Source organism: Zootoca vivipara, chromosome 13, assembly GCF_963506605.1.
Source record: "Zootoca vivipara chromosome 13, rZooViv1.1, whole genome shotgun sequence".
Classification (NCBI taxonomy): domain Eukaryota; kingdom Metazoa; phylum Chordata; class Lepidosauria; order Squamata; family Lacertidae; genus Zootoca; species Zootoca vivipara.
Window position 1 is genome coordinate 50,477,302 of NC_083288.1, and position 16,868 is coordinate 50,494,169.

At 47.8% G+C, this 16,868-nt stretch overlaps 1 protein-coding gene across 1 annotated transcript; it reads right to left on the reverse strand.

Moving 5' to 3' along the window:
* Positions 1–1,383: 1,383 nt before the first annotated feature.
* On the reverse strand, positions 1,384–16,868 carry TNFSF13 (TNF superfamily member 13). Its single transcript, XM_035136131.2, has 6 exons — positions 16,152–16,868; positions 9,780–9,879; positions 7,946–7,993; positions 6,826–6,944; positions 4,743–4,884; positions 1,384–3,143 (listed from the first exon to the last, which is right to left on the reverse strand). Exons 1-6 carry the CDS (start codon positions 16,368–16,370, stop codon positions 3,034–3,036), a joined length of 738 nt encoding a protein of 245 aa, XP_034992022.2. The 5' UTR covers positions 16,371–16,868; the 3' UTR covers positions 1,384–3,033.

Genomic DNA, 16,868 nt, shown 5'->3' on the forward strand with positions numbered 1-16,868 from the left:
GCACAATTGCATCAGAGGCTAGTAGAGGCAAAGCTGCAATCCCTGCCCCCCCCCGCCAGGTGTGTGGCAGGTAAAACTCAACCGTTACAGCCCTTTCTTTCTGTGCTAGGAGAAAGGCTGTACCACTAGCTTGTGATCAGTGATGTGGCTTTTCTTGAAAATTCTTAATTGTATCTCCCCCCCCAAAAAACAAAATGTTCCTATGCAAATCACAAAAATTGTCTGGTGCCCTAGAGAGTGGTTTAATCTAGCGGTGTATTTAGTAAACAAAGAAGAAAAAGCTGAAACTGCCAAGCTTTTGCCTATTTGCAATTGGCAGCTGTTTGTGGTTACCAGTGTACTTGCGAAACAGAAAACAAAAGCGTTAGGAAACCTTCAACTCCTCATCGCTGCTCAAAATACAAGGAACGGGCTTGGGGGCGGGGGACAGAGTAGCAAACCTGTTGTAATAAATAATCCTTCATAAAAGAGATTGCATTACATTCTTCATTAATAAAAAAATTCTTTCAGTAGCACCTTAAAGACCAACTAAGTTTTTATTTTGGTATGAGCTTTCGTGTGCATGCACACTTCTTCAGATACACTTGAAACAGAAGTGTCAGACCCTTATTATATATATATATATATATATATATATATATATATATATATATATATATATATATATATACAGAGGGTGGTGGGGGTGGGTGGGAATGGGTGATGGGCTGATGGGAGTGGTGAACCTGTAGATGGCTGTTAACAACTGCTGATGACTGCAATTAGTCCTGGGGGGGGGAAGTAAGGGCTGAGGCGCTAAAGAAAGCTTGATCATGCATAATGAGATAAGAATCCGATGTCTTTATTCATCCCAGGTGGCTCCATGGTTTCTCTTTCCAGTCTGTTCTTGAAATTTCTCTGTAATAAAACAGCTGCTTTGAGATCTTGTATAGAATGTCCTGGGAGACTGAAGTGTTCTCCTACTGGTTTCTCTGTCTTGTGATTCCTGATGTCAGATTTATGTCCATTTATCCTTTGGCGCAGGGTTTGGCCTGTTTGTCCAATATAGAGAGCTGAAGGGCACTCATTACCAAGCTTAAAAGCATGGAGCCACCTGGGATGAATAAAGACATCGGATTCTTATCTCATTATGCATGATTAAGGTTTCTTTAGCGCCTCAGCCCTTACTTCCCCCCCCCAGGACTAATTGCAGTCACCAGCAGTTGTTAACAGCCATCTACAGGTTCACCACTCCCATCAGCCCATCACCCATTCCCACCCACCCCCACCACCCTCTGTATATATATAGGGTCTGACACTTCTGTTTCAAGTGTATCTGAAGAAGTGTGCATGCACACGAAAGCGCATACCAAAATATAAACTTAGTTGGTCTTTAAGGTGCTACTAAAAGAATTTTTTTATTTTGCTTCGACACGGCTACCTACCTGTAACTAGAACTATTCTTCATTAAAATATATTTCCATTGATATATATAGTTTCATGGTATTACTCCCCAAAAAGTGGTGTTATGAGCCATGATTGCCACAACAAGATAACACCTGATTGGGTCTCCTAAACTCTCCTTTTTCTGGTTATTTGGCTATAACTTTTGATAGAATACATATAATTGAACAAACTTTCTCGCATTACACTCTTCATTAAGTTATCTTTCCACTGATATATAATTTTATGGTGTTACTCCAAAAGAAAATGGTGTTATGAGCCTTCAAACTTCAGAAACACCCTTTCTCCAAAAGGTTTCCACAATTTTGACCACTAGCGCAGAGCAGAACTGTGGAACTCCCTGCTGCAGGAGGCAGGGATGGTTACCAACTTGGGCAGCTTTGAAAGAGGATGGGACAAATTCATTGAGGAGGAGAGGGCTATGGGCGATTCTTCTGAATATCAATTGCTGGAAACCACAGGAAGGGAGAGCGGTCTTGTGTTCAGGTCCTGCACCGGACTGATCCAGCAGGTTCTTCGTATATTCTTAAATCAGCCTTCACCAAACTGGTGTCCGCCATGTTTTGGACTACAAAACCCATCAGAGCCAGGGAGTTGGGCCGCGCTCCTTCGGGATGATGGGAACTGTAGTCCAAAACATGGAGGACGCCGTTTGTGTGTGCTTTGGAATCGTACTTTAATTGAAAAATTAATCGGCAGGGGAAAGGAGGGGGCAGGGGAAAAAATAACCCTCTGTAAGCTCACTTTTAACAGAACAATAAACAACATTGCAGTATATCCATCTTAGTTTACAAGTCGGTATACGCCATCCAAATGTCTGAAAAGGTATCCAAAGGGAAATGGTGTTTATAGAAAGTGCATTCCAATGCAGGCAGGCGTTGAGGTCTTTAGGCTGCTGCGTGATAGATGCTGGGTATTTTATCCTTCCAAGCTCAAAGTAGTGACCATAAGGGCTTGGAAAATCCATTTTTGTTCTTGGCGGACAGCAGACTGTCAAAGAACGTGCTGTTGCTCTTTTAATCATTAGGAAGAACTTCCTGACAGTAAGAGCTGACAGTAAGAGCTGTTCGGCAGTGGAATTTGCTGCCAAGGAGTGTGGTGGAGTCTCCTTCTTTGGAGGTCTTTAAGCAGAGGCTTGACAGGCATATGTCCAGAATGCTTTGATGGTGTTTCCTGCTTGGCAGGGGGTTGGACTGGATGGCCCTTGTGGTCTCTTCCAACTCTATGATTCTATGATAATCCCGGGTGCCTTGTGCTCTCACTGCAGGCCAGGAAAGACTCTGGCATCTTGGGGAAAGGAGGGTCAGAGACGTTCTCGAGCAGCTCAGCTTGGCCTAAGCTCTTCACCTCGCTTCCTGCGGCAAATACCAGCTCACCCCACCCCCCTGGTCCCCAGAGAGTCTCCCCCATCAGCCCCTCGAAGCTCGGAGCAGAACGGAGAAGTCTTTGATTGCCGGTCACCGGCGCAGCCTTTCTCCCACCTTCTGGACCCTCTCGGAGGTGTGGGGTACCTGGGTCAAACACCGTCCGCACTCGTGCCCTGACACTTTGGCCCCGATGTCTTTCGTGGTGCCCCCCCTGAGAAGCCCACTATAGACGGAGAAACCCCAGGAAGGTCCCATGGCCAGTCAGGTCAAACGATGCGTTGAAACGAGGGATGCGGAGGTTCAGCCGGTCTCCAGGCTGCAGGTGGAAAATCCCTAAGAGGAGGAGGAGGAAGAGGGTCAGGCGGAGACACAGCGGGGCGGAAACCCCTTCCTCTCAAGGGCCCCTGGTTCGGATTCACTTCTGCCAGCCGCCTGATTGGCTGCTCCTGCAGGCCAATCAGGTTGCGGATTCACTTCCACCTGGAGTTGGATTGGGTGGCTCTTGCGGACCAATCAGACTGCTGATTCTGAATCCTATTGTTCTATGATTCAGCTCAGTACATAACACCGCGCCATTAATTCCCGTGGAATATACAAAGGTTGCCCCTGCTTCCCGTCCCCACCCCGTCCCCAGTCTGGCCTTTGACAGCTGACTAACTTTCCGAGGTTCAACAGGTGGAGCTCCAGTCCAGCAAGAAGGTTTCAGGTTGCCCAGGAGAGAGGCGGCAACCTGAATCCTTTCAACGCCAACACCCCAAGTGCCCTCACCAAATCCCACTCCCCTTTGTTATAAGAATTCTAAGGTCTCAAATATAAATTAAATGTTCATGAGTGTATATAAACCGTGTGTCTGAAATAGTACAGGAGAGCAATCCTGAAGCCATTTTGACTCTCCCAATGGCCTCAAATATTCCTCTGCAGTAAGGGAGGCAAATGGGGAAAGCCTTCCCATTGTCTTTTTGCTTTCAAATCCTGTCTTAAGGGCGTATTTGTGTATGAATAGGGCAAGCTTGTGACCTGGATTCAGGAACTAAAGCAGGCATCCCCAAACTGCGGCCCTCCAGATGTTTTGGCCTACAACTCCCATGATCCCTAGCTAACAGGACCAGTGGTCAGGGATGATGGGAATTGTAGTCCAAAACATCTGGAGGGCCGAAGTTTGGGGAAGCCTGAACTAAAGTATACTATTAACCATCACAAAAGAATGGCCAGGCTGCCCAGGTAAAGCAATCAGGGACCATTATCAGGTATCCCAGCAAACAGGATCCTGAACTAAAGTATTAATCACAAAAGAATGGCCAGGCTCCCCAGGTAAAGCAATCAGGGACCATTATCAGGTATCCCAGCAGACAGGATTTCTCCTGTAGATGCCTCCTTCTGTGATGCATGTATGATGTTTTTGGGGGTAGTCTTGGGCTACAGGGTGGGCAATTTCTAATCTAGATTCTATATAAGGACTTGCACACCATTGTTCAGGGTTCTCCTCCCTGCTGCATGTGGGGAGTGGGGACCCTGTTGCAACAGTTAATAAAGATCAGGCTTTGCTTCTCAATATAATCTGGTTGGCCTCTGTTATTTCCACCTACCAATAGGAGGGCTCCGAAATACTCCATAAATGAAAGGGAGCAGTTTCTTCCTTGAGTACCATAAAGTCTTGTGGAATACACAAAGGCTGCCCCCCCACTTCCCCCCCTCCATCCCCAGTCTGGCCTTTGACAGCTGACTGACTTGCGGAGGTTCAACAGGTGAACCCCCAGCCCGGGAAGAAAATGCCGGGGGAGTGGGATTTCTGCCCAGGTGAGAGGCAGGAACCCGAAACTATTAAACGCTGCAACACCCCAACCCAAATCCCACTCCCCTTGCAACGGAACCCAGGTGTCCTGGATAGCAGCTCTCCCAGGTCTGCACCGTGGGCCCTGCTTCTCCTCTCACCTCCACTATAGCAGCTGTTGAAGGCCTTTTCTGGGTTTGGGGGCATGCTCTGGACGCAGCGGAACAGGATTTGGCCGGGCTTCCCAGGAGCTTCCCGCCACAGCACCTGCCCCATAGTAAAGGTGGGGTCATGGAACAGCACCTAAGGGGGAGAAAATGGGTGTGTGGGTCAGTTCCCCTGGCCCAGGGGCAAAGAAGGGCAAAAAGACAGTGGGGTGTAATCCGGACACTTGCTGAAGGGTGCTCAACGTCGCTCTTCTCAAACACAAATATTTCCGGCAGCGTCTGTATGGTGCCGCCTGCCTTAAAATGCTGGGCCAAGTTTCTTCCCAACACATGCGTACAAATTTTATCCAATTTTCAGGTGTACAGTCCACGGGGCATTACGATTTACCGTGTCGAAAGCCTTAGTCAGGTCAATAAACGCCATATACAGGGGTTGGTTTTGCTCTCTGCATTTTTCTTGAAGCTGTCGAGCGGTGAAAATCATGTCATTGTTAAAACCGTGTTTATGGAAGACAATCTTACTCGGCTACGAGTGATCGAAGAAGAAGAAGAAGAAGAAGAAGAAGAAGAAGAAGAAGAAGAAGAAGAAGAAGAATTTTATCAATTGCCTTACTGATTTCATTTATAGAACACCCTTATCTTCCATGGATCTCAAGGTGGGGTACCTAGTTCTCCTCCTCCCCAGTTCATCCTCACAACCACCTTGTGAGGAAGGTTGGGCTAACACAGAGCTTTCCAAATCTCTGTGTTGCGACACGCTATTGTGTTGGCTGCAGGGTGCAGGCCTGTCGCACAAACGCTCCCTGCGTTCCTTCCGGGGCTGGAAAGGGGTTGGCTAACCTCCGGTTTGCTAGTGAAACTGAATTATTAGGTCTTAAAAATGATGCATGCCTAAAAAGTGTGTCACCAGCATGAAAGCTCTGGGTTAAGAATTGGCAACTGGCCCAAGACCACCCAGCGAGCTTCATGGCTAAGCAGGGATTCGAACCCTGCCCCTGGTCTAAACTGACTAGGTGGCAGCAACTCTCCCGGGTTTCAGCTCAGCCAGTAGATAGCTCAGTCCTTAGAGTCTGAGACTCTTAATCTCAGGCTCGTGGGTTCGAGTCCCACATTGGGCAAAATATTCCTGAAGGGCAGGGGGTTGGACTAGATGACCCTCGTGGTACTTTCCTATGCTGCAGGTCTACAATTCTATGAAATGCCACTGGGGACTGAAACGATGGTTCGGTCACTGAGCTACGTACCACCACCCAGTATAAGAGGGTGTGTTGCAATGAGGCCTCCTCTTCCTCCTCCTTCCCAGCCCTACCTAATTGGGTATGTGTATCTCTCCAGTAGTACAAATCTTGCTTCAAAAGGGTGGTGATAGTGTTGAGATCCCTGTATTTCAGAAGGGTTGGACTAGATTACTCAGGGTCCCTTCCAACCCTTTGCTGAGAAGGGGAGTTAAATGGTGAATTGTAGGTTGAATTGTATGTTGCAGGTGATGTAAAGGTGATAATGTTCAGTTTCTGATAATTGGTTCTCATTGGAAACTTACAGTTTCTTGCTTCACACAATTAACTCAAGGCAGTGTCAATTTACTCTTGGCAGAAAGCCACGGTCGGCCTGGCCTGGCAACAACTCTCTCATTGGTTAATGACCAGCACTGAACTCTGTTATCTGGGAATGCTAGCACAGTTGTTTCTTGTGGGTGTTAGGAGTAGGAGTGCTGCGTATGGTTGGAGAGAGAGAGAGGGGAAGGATTTATTTTGCCTTGTATGCAGAAACTCTGCTGGTTTTCTTTTCTTTTAATAAATCCTGTAAATAGTTATTCTGCGTCTAGCCGACTAGTCATTTCCACCTCGACTAGCTTCTGCGCTGTGCAGGAAAACTCTGCTACGTTTGGGCTAAAGCCACTAGAGCTATGCCTGACACTTCAAAATTCTAAGAGATAAGTAGGTAGAAGGAGAGAGAGAGATAATGTGTCTGCAAGCACTGAGTTAACAGAAATTTAATTAGACTAACTTGTATATCCGGGTGGCCCCCACCACTGGCAGACTCAGGCCAGGGTCAGTATCCTGCCCTGCCCTCTTACCTGGCTGTAAACGAAGTAAAGCCCCGTGTGCCTCACCATCACGTCCCGTCCGCTCAGCTCCAGGGCTCGGCCTTGCTGGAGGAAAGGCTTCCACCATATTTCTGTGGCAAATCCATCTTCTAAAATGCGGGCGACAGGGAAAGGACGATTACACTACCGTCCCGTTTAAAGCTCACCCGTGGCAGTCCACCCCCAAAAAAAGATCATAGAATCATAGAGTTGGAAGAGACCCCAAGGGCCATCCAGTCCAACCCCCTGCCAAGCAGGAAACACCATCAAAGCATTCTTGACAGATGGCTGTCAAGCCTCTGCTTAAAAATCTCCAAAGAAGGAGACTCCACCGCACTTCTTGGCAGCAAATTCCACTGTCAAACAGCTCTTACTGTCAGGAAGTTCTTCCTAATGTTTAGGTGGAATCTTCTTTCTTGTAGTTTGAATCCATTGCTCCGTGTCCGCTTCTCTGGAGCAGCAGAAAACAACCTTTCTCCCTCCTCTATAGGACATCCTTTTATATATTTGAACATGGCTATCATATCACCCCTTAACCTTATCTTCTCCAGGCTAAACATACCCAGCTCCCTAAGCCGTTCCTCATAAGGCATCATTTCCAGGCCTTTGACCATTTTGGTTGCCCTCTTCTGGACACGTTCCAGCTTGTCAGTATCCTTCTTGAACTGTGGTGCCCAGAACTGGACACAGTACTCCAGGTGAGGTCTGACCAGAGCAGAATACAGTGGTACTATTACTTCCCTAGATCTAGACGCTATACTCCTATTGATGCAGCCCAGAATTGCATTGGCTTTTTTAGCTGCTGCATCACACTGTTGACTCATGTCACGTTTTTGGTCTACCAGGACTCCTAGATCCTTTTCACATGTACTGCTCTCAAGCCAGGTGTCACCCATCATGTATTTGTGCCTTTCATTTTTTTTGCCCAAGTGTAGTACTTTACATTCATAGATGAGTTGCCAACCTTTCGTTTTCCTTTATGCACGACGCCTGGGTCGCTTCACAAGCCAGGCAGACATTCAAAAGGTAAAGCCACACAGATCTTAACAACAGTCGGAAGACTGAATGACGAAGCCACAGAGCTCCACGGAAGAGAGCGACCGAAACTCACCACTGTTGGAATGTCGGAGGGGAGCCAAATGCAGGACGGACTGCTTTCCTGGCAGGTAATAATTAATAAAATAAATAAATAAATGAATAAATAAATAAATGAAATTTTTTACTCTTTATATGCCGCCTATCTGACTGGGTTTCCCCAGCCATTCTGGGCAGCTTCCAGCAAATTTTAAAAACACGATAAAGCATCAAAAATTTAAAACATCTCTGTACAAGGCTGCCTTCAAACATCTACAGAAGGTTTGTTTATTTATCTCCTTGACAGCTGACGGGAGGGCGTTCCACAGGGCGGGCGCCACCACCGAGAAGGCCCTCTGCCTGGCTCCCTGTAACTTCATTTCTCGCAGGGAGGGAACCACCAGAAGGCCCTCGGAGCTGGACCTCAGTGTCTGGGCTGAACGATTGGGGGGTGGAGACGCTCCTTCAGGTATACAGGGCAAAATGTACACACCGCTTGATTGTAAGAAAAATAACCACATACGTTGAAGCGGTTTACAAAAAGATTGCAACCGTGCTTTAAAGGACAGAAAAGTAATAATGCTAAAACTGATTAAAATCAGCTCCGCCTTCTAAGCTTGTCTAGATGGGAATGTTTTTAAAGGTAAAGGGACCCCTGACCATTAGGTCCAGTCGTGACCGACTCTGGGGTTGCGCGCTCATCTCGCATTATTGGCCGAGGGAGCCGGTGTATAGCTTCCAGGTCATGTGGCCAGCATGACAAAGCCGCTTCTGGCAAACCAGAGCAGCACACGGAAACGCCGTTTACCTTCCCGCTATAGCGGTTCCTATTCATCTACTTGCATTTTTGACGTGCTTTCGAACTGCTGGGTTGGCAGGAGCTGGGACCGAGCAACGGGAGTTCACCCCGTCGCGGGGATTTGAACCGCTGACCTTCTGATCAACAAGCCCTAGGCTCAGTGGTTTAACCCACAGCGCCACCTGGGTCCATGCTATCGTAGCTGGCGCCAAAAATACACCAAATTTGGCATCAGGCGAAAATCTCTGCCCAACGTCCAGGGCCCTGTAGCCAGGAAGGCCCCTCTCTCTGCTCAGCCACGTATCCTCAGGAGGGGGCTCCGGATCAAGGAGCTGGCTTTGCATAGGCCTACTCAGGTGTTTTATTTAAATATCACTTTCACTTCCCCTCCAACTTCACTTGTGCTTCCTCTCCATCCTTCCTCTCCTCGCTCTGGGGGGCCGAGAGCAAGAAACAGGAGGGGGGGAGACCCAGCTTGCCCACCCGTCTAGCTGGGAGCGTGTGCCGTGCGTCGGAAGGAAGTATTATAAGAATTTTAAAGTCTCAAATATAGAGGAAATATTCATAAATGCACACTTATCTAAATATATGAACCATGTGTCTGAAATAGTACAGGAGAGCAATCCTGGAGCCATTTGGACTCTCCCAATGGCCTCAAATATTCCTCTGCAGTAAGGAAGGCAAAGGGGGAAAGCCTTCCCATTGTCTTTTCGCTTGGAAATCCTGTCTTAAGGGTGTGTTTGCACATGAATAGGATGGGCCAGTGACCTGGACTCAGGAACTAACCATCACAAAAGAAGGGCCAGGCTGCCCAGGTAATGCAGTCAGTGACCATTATCAGGTATCCTGGCAGGCAGGTTTTCTGTTGTAGATGCCTCCTCCTGTGATGTATGCATGATGGGGTTTTTTGGGGGGGTGGTAGTGGGCTACCAGGTGGGCAATTTCAAAAGTCCATATAAGGGCTTGCACACCATTGTTCTCCCTCCTGTGTATAAGTCCTTGCTTATTCTGTTTTCCTCCATCGGGAGTGGTTTCAGGGGAGGCAAATGGTGTCTCACAATGGCCTACTCACTGCGGGGACGTGGCCGTGGCGAGTCCTGGGGGGTTCTTCCAGTATCCCTCCTCCTCCTTTCCAGCTGTGTGGGAGACCTCTCTGGAAGATTTCCAAGACTCTGAAACCGGACCAGAGAGGAATGGCGTTAACCTGGGTCCTTGCCTTAGAAAGAGTGCCGTCTCGCCTTCAACCACCCCGTCGGTTCCCACGGCCGTGTCCTTTTCGGCCTTTGGAAGCAAAGGGTGTGGTTGTGTTCAGGTGAGGAGCAAATGGAAAGAGGGATGTAGCAATGGGGACCACCCACCGAAAGGTCACCACACGAGGGACCTCCAGGTCTGACATGACGTCACTAGGTTTGTGGTGATAATAACAATAACAATAATACTGCAAGGTCATACATGCATCTCATAGAATCACGGAGTTGGAAGAGACCACAAGGGCCATCCAGTCCAACCCCCTGCCGAGCAGGAAACACCACCAAAGCATTCTTGACATATGCCTGTAAAGCCTCTGCTTAAAGACCTCCAAAGAAGGAGACTCCACCACACTCCTTGGTAGCAAATTCCACCGTCGAACAGCTCTTACTGTCAGGAAGTTCTTCCTAATGTTTAGGTGGAATCTTCTTTCTTGTAGTTTGAATCCATTGCTCCGTGTCTGCTTCTCTGGAGCAGCAGAAAACAACCCTTCTCCCTCCTCTATATGACATCCTTTTATATATTTGAACATGGCTATCATATCACCCCTTAACCTTCTCTTCTCCAGGCTAAACATACCCAGCTCCCTAAGCCGTTCCTCATAAGGCATCGTTTCCAGGCCTTTGACCATTTTGGTTGCCCTCTTCTGGACACGTTCCAGCTTGACAGTATCCTTCTTGAACTGTGGTGCCCAGAACTGGACACAGTACTCCAGGTGAGGTCTGACCAGAGCAGAATACAGTGGTACTATTACTTCCCTTGATCTAGACGCTATACAGACTCCTATTGATGCAGCCCAGAATTGCATTGGCTTTTTTAGCTGCTGCATCACACTGCTGACTCATGTCAAGTTTGTGGTCTACCAAGACTCCTAGATCCTTTTCACATGTACTGCTCTCAAGCCAGGTGTCACCCATCCTGTATTTGTGCCTTTCGTTTTTTTTGCCCAAGTGTAGTACTTTACATTTCTCCTTGTCATCTTGTTTGCTTGGGCCCAGTTGTCTAATCTGTTAAGGTCATTTTGAAGTGTGATCCTGTCCTCTGGGGTATTAGCCACCCCTCCCAATTTGGTGTCATCTGCAAATTTGCTCAGGATGCCCTCAAGCCCATCATCCAAGTCATTGATAAAGATGTTGAATAAGACTGGGCCCAAGACGGCACCCCAGCCAGGCATGAAATTATACTACAGTGGTACATTGGTTTATGAACTTAATCCGTTCCGGAAGTCCGTTCTTAAACCAAAACCGTTCTTAAACCGAGGCGCGCTTTCCCTAAAGAGGCCTCCTGCTGCCGATGCCCTTCCACCGTTTAGCTTCCCTTCTTAGACAGAGGTAAAGTTCGCGAACCAGGACGCTACTTTCAGTTTTGCAGAGTTCATAAACCAAATAGTTCTTAAACAGGGCTGTTCTTAAACCGAGGTACCACTGTACAGACATTCTGGGCAGGTCTGCCCTCCTTCCCAATTAACCTCCATCTCCAGGACCTGTTGATCAGTTTTGGGCCCTGAAATCTCAGGGTCTGGGACGATCCGTCCTGATTTGGCGATCCTATCGGCTTCCTTCAGCAGTCCATCCGTTCCCCCGCACAAAAATAAATAAAATAAAATATCCAGGTGAGATAAGGCAAACCCTTTCTAATTTTAAAACAGGTCTTAAAAACTGGCTTAAAAAACACAACAACACATAGCCTTTAGGAGCTAATTAAGTTTTGCAAAGTGGGCGTTGTATTTTCCCCAGCTGGATTGTGCCTTTTCTTCTGTAGTAATGCCAGTTTTTGCAAAGACACACTGCGGGGTCACCTCCCAATTAACCTCCATCTCCAGATGCCGCCCCCAATGACATCACCCATCCCCACCACAAAAGCGCCAACATTACTGCTTCCACATCGGCAGTGACCGTGGATGTGTAATGTGTTGCTTTTTCCCCAAAGGGTTTTCCTGCAGCAAGAGGAAATCCGGATTACAGTAAATAAAAAGGACAGGCTGGCATCTTGAAGGCGACAAAGGCAAAACAAAAGAAAAACTCTGTGCATGAGCAACACTGATCCCATAAAAAAAAGAGGACACATTTGCCGACTTCTACTTTTAACTACTTTAAAGGTTTTTGACTATGCAGAAGCCTTTGACTGTGTCGACCACAGCAAACTATGGCAAGTTCTTAAAGAAATGGGAGTGCCTGATCACCTCATCTGTCTCCTGAGAAATCTCTATGTGGGACAAGAAGCTACAGTTAGAACTGGATATGGAACAACTGAGTGGTTCAAAATTGGGAAAGGAGTACGACAAGGTTGTATATTGTCTCCCTGCTTATTTAACTTATATGCAGAATTCATCGTGCGAAAGGCTGGACTAGATGAATCCCAAGACGGAATTAAGATTGCCGGAAGAAATATCAACAACCTCAGATATGCAGATGACACAACCTTGATGGCAGAAAGCGAGGAGGAATTAAAGAACCTTTTAATGAGGGTGAAAGAGGAGAGCGCAAAATATGGTCTGAAGCTCAACATCAAAAAAACCAAGATCATGGCCACTGGTCCCATCACCTCCTGGCAAATAGAAGGGGAAGAAATGGAGGCAGTGAGAGATTTTACTTTATTGGGCTCCTTGATCACTGCAGATGGTGACAGCAGTCGCGAAATTAAAAGACGCCTGCTTCTTGGGAGAAAAGCAATGACAAACCTAGACAGCATCTTAAAAAGCAGAGACATCACCTTGCCGACAAAGGTCCGTATAGTTAAAGCTATGGTTTTCCCAGTAGTGATGTATGGAAGTGAGAGCTGGACCATAAAGAAGGCTGATCGCCGAAGAATTGATGCTTTTGAATTCTGGTGCTGGAGGAGACTCTTGAGAGTCCCATGGACTGCAAGAAGATCAAACCTCTCCATTCTGAAGGAAATCAGCCCTGAGTGCTCCCTGGAAGGACAGATCGTGAAGCTGAGGCTCCAATACTTTGGCCACCTCATGAGAAGAGAAGAATCCTTGGAAAAGACCTTGATGTTGGGAAAGATGGAGGGCACTAGAAGAAGGGGATGACAGAGGACGAGATGGTTGGACAGTGTTCTCGAAGCTACCAACATGAGTCTGACCAAACTGCGGGAGGTAGTCCAAGACAGGAGTGCCTGGCGTGCTATGGTCCATGGGGTCACGAAGAGTCGGACACGACTAAACGACTAAACAACAACAACAACTTTTAACTACGGATCGCAACGATGACTCTCGTGATGGAAAAGAGGACACGTCCTGGAAAAAGAGGACGTTTGGCAATCCTAAGTTTGCAGACTCGCTTGAGAGAAGGGTTGCCAGCTTCCCGCCCCGCTTCACCGGCTATGCTCCTGTGCTTTTCGCAACACTCCGACGTGCAAAAGAGATTAGCTTGTGCAATTTCCCCAAGCGTGCAGATTATGGAAGGGCAGGTGAATTTCCTTAATTTCTGCGTGTCGGGGTTTGGATAAGAGCGCAGCAGCAGGACCAGTAGGGGAAAGTTGGCAACCTGCTTTAGAGGAGGCACACCTAAGAGCAGTTTCCTGGTCTCAGGATGGGAGGGAGAGGCAACGGGTGGGGGGCAGGGGGACTTGTAGCCTTCAGGTTACAGGAACACCTGCTTCCGTCTTCACACAGATAATGTGTGTGTGTGTGTGTGTGTGTGTGTGTGTGTGTGTGTGTGTGTGTGTGTGTTTATTCCCGCTTTTTCCAGAGAACTAGTGAACAGGAAGTTCAAAAGGGAAGGAGGTAAGCTGCGATAAGGGATGGGGTGAGAAGGCAAGCCTACCCAATCTGTACTTTCTGCAACAATACTGTATGCACACCCTCTGAAATTCGGGCCTCCCTCTCCAAATTTTGCAGAGCAGTTCTCCAGCCCAAGGGAATGTTTGCAAAAATGCATCTACTGGGGTAAAGTGTGCGTAAAAACAGGTATAATTTGGTGAGAATCACATGCAAAAATGCATGGGAAAATACCGGGAATAGTTTACACTCAATGCACTCCCCTTTGTCCTGACTTCTATTGACACCTGAGGTGTATATTTTTACGACCCACCTTGTTTTTGCGAGCTGATAAGTTGCTTTAGACTGTTTCTAGCATTGTGTTCTAATGGTGTGAACCGCCCGGGGACCTTATGGTGAAGGGCAGCTACTTAATAATAAGAATAAATCATAGTGATAACGATAATAATAACAGCATCGTTATAATTCTTGATGAGTCTCCACGAGGACTAAAACAAATAAGTCGCAGACTGATATGGGAATGGAACTTAAGACTTGAAACATGAAAAACTGAAAGAAACAGAATGGATAAAATTCCTCATCCCCCCCCCCCCCCGCCAAGAGGAGAATCTAGGGGGGCGGGGAGGTGACTGGAAGACCGGACTCCTGGGTCCTCTCCGCAAGTTTGCAGCCAGTGTCAGTCACGGAGGCCAAGCCCCAAAGCCAATCCTGAAATATGTGACAGAACAACAACAACAACAGTGCCCTTGAGCATGTGCAGAGTGCATTCTCCTCACCCACCCACACACATTAGGAGGCAGGCCACCTACAGCTTGTGAGGCCACCTGCAGCTTGGAAGAAAGAACTGAAGGCCTGACTCTGTATATGCTCAGAGGGATCTTTCCCTTTTTATTTACTTCTGACGGTAAGAGCTGTTCCTGTAATTCACATATTCCAGGAGGGTTATTCTATCTTCCCTTTCCCTTTCCCCAGAATCAGGCATGTCCAAAGTCCGTTTCAGGGGCTTAAATCGGCCCTTCACTTCCTCAAATCTGGCCCTCTTTGAAAAAAGTTTGGACACCACCGCGCAGTTTCTGGGAATGTGTGCCTTCATTCCTGCCCAGACTGGATTTGCGCCCAGCTGGGATTTGGGGGAAACCCCACCAGAAGAAAATGTAAACTTTTGCTGGAAAAAAGAAATAAATCTGGAATGGGAGGGGGGTGGGGAACAGGAGGGAAAGGAAGGTTTGGGGGAAGGTTTCCATTTTTAAAAACTCAATTCAATAAATCCACACCATTTTGCAGGGTGGGGTGGAAAGTTGGTTCTTGGAGGCCGGGGAACTCCGAAGTTCCCGAAATTGCACAAGGCCATTGTAACACAGAGCTTTTTCATTCTCTCTTTTATTATATAATTTTTTTTATTAAAATTTCTGTTTAGCAATTTAAAATACACATTTTAACATCCTTATAATATCAACAACTTCCCTTCTTCTCTTCCCATGGTTCATTTTGCATATCATAAAACCCCTGCATATTTTACAAAAACTAAACCATTCAATATTCCATTATTACAGCCAAATAATAATAATAATAATGATAAATTTTATTTATACCCCACCGTTCCCAGTTTAGAAACCGGGCTCAGGGCGGCTAACAAATATAAAACATTGATTAAAAACGGCTTTAAAAACAGCATAAAATACAAAAACTTATTTACGCTGTTGAATTTATCTTAATGCTACCAACTTTTTCAGATGTACACAAATTTCACCCATATAGTCAATAAACATTTTCCAAACTCTTTCATTGTCCTTCCTCCTACCCTCAAGCAGGAATCCCTCTTGCCCTCATCCTGTTAAGATGTTCTGCCTTAACAGATTTCGGCAGAGATCACAGAATTGTAGAGTTGGAAGGGGATCCTGGGGGTCATCTAGTCCAACCCCCTGCAAGACAGGAATATGCAGCTGTCCCCTTAAGGGAATCGAACCCACAACCTTAGCACCACGCTCTAAACAACAGAGCTCTCCAGAATTCAAATATCTCACATCACTTCTGGCCTTCCACTGGCCTCGACTCTTGTCCAGACATTTAGGCCAGAGACAAACATACAAAACCAAGCCAGCGATAGCCTTTAATGGTGTGGGGAGGCACTCTGCCCGTTCTCAGAAGAACTCTTTGCTCCTTGGCGGTTTTCCAGGCACGGAGAAATTTGCTCCTTAAGCTGAAAATAGGAACATATCCCGGGGAGAGCTTGGTCAGTGGAGCACAGGACTCTTGACTCTTGGGGTTGTGGGTTCGAATCTCACACCGGGCAAAAAGATTCATGCATTGCAAGGGGGCTGGACTAGATGACTCCCAGGGTCCCTTCCAACTCTACAATCCTATGATCCTGTATCCATTTCCCCTCGTGGCCAGTACCCCCCTCCTACCTCCCTTCTTGCTGTGCCCCCTTTCCGGCTCCCCCCTGCACCCGTCTCGACTCCTCCTGCTTACCTGGCATGGTCTGGGGGCGTCCTGGCCCCCCGCCGTCCCGTGCATTGCGGATCTCACCTCCCTTCGCAGCTGGGACAGCTCTCCGCGTAGCGCTTCCAGGCGGCATTGGGTGGAGATCAAAATGAGTAGGCAGGCCAGGAAGACCGTCCCCAGGATGAACCCGCTCACCCAGATGGCGGCCGGCAGAGAGGACCCCCGCCGTGGGCTGGTCTTTGCCATATGGGGGGGGGGCCTGGAATAGCAGCCGGACCGCCGTCCCTGCTCTCCAAAAACGGCCTGGCAGCTCCAAAATTGGCAAAAAAAACCCTTGCAGGATTCCTGCACCCAGATTCTCAGGGCCGAGGACCCAGGAAATCTGCACCCTCGACTTCTTCTTTCCTTGGAGAACCTGGGCTGGCCTTTGGGGGAAACGCACAAAAAACACCCCTCCTCTTAAGGAGACCCTTTTTGCTTGCTAGGGTCCCCTGGGCACAGAAACACCCCCATTGCATGACCGCCAAACCCAATACACCCCCCCTGGTCTGCTGCCCGAGGTTCTTCCTTGCCAAAGGACACCTGCTGGTTCAGGCCGAAACTCAGCCTGGAATCTCTCTGCCCGTCTGATGTGCTGCACCCGAATTCTGAGGATCTGGGCGACGGGGTGTCGATCCTCCACACACACACACACACCCAGCCTCCCTACCTCCGGCAGCGCTGGCATGCGTCTGGCTTTGGCCG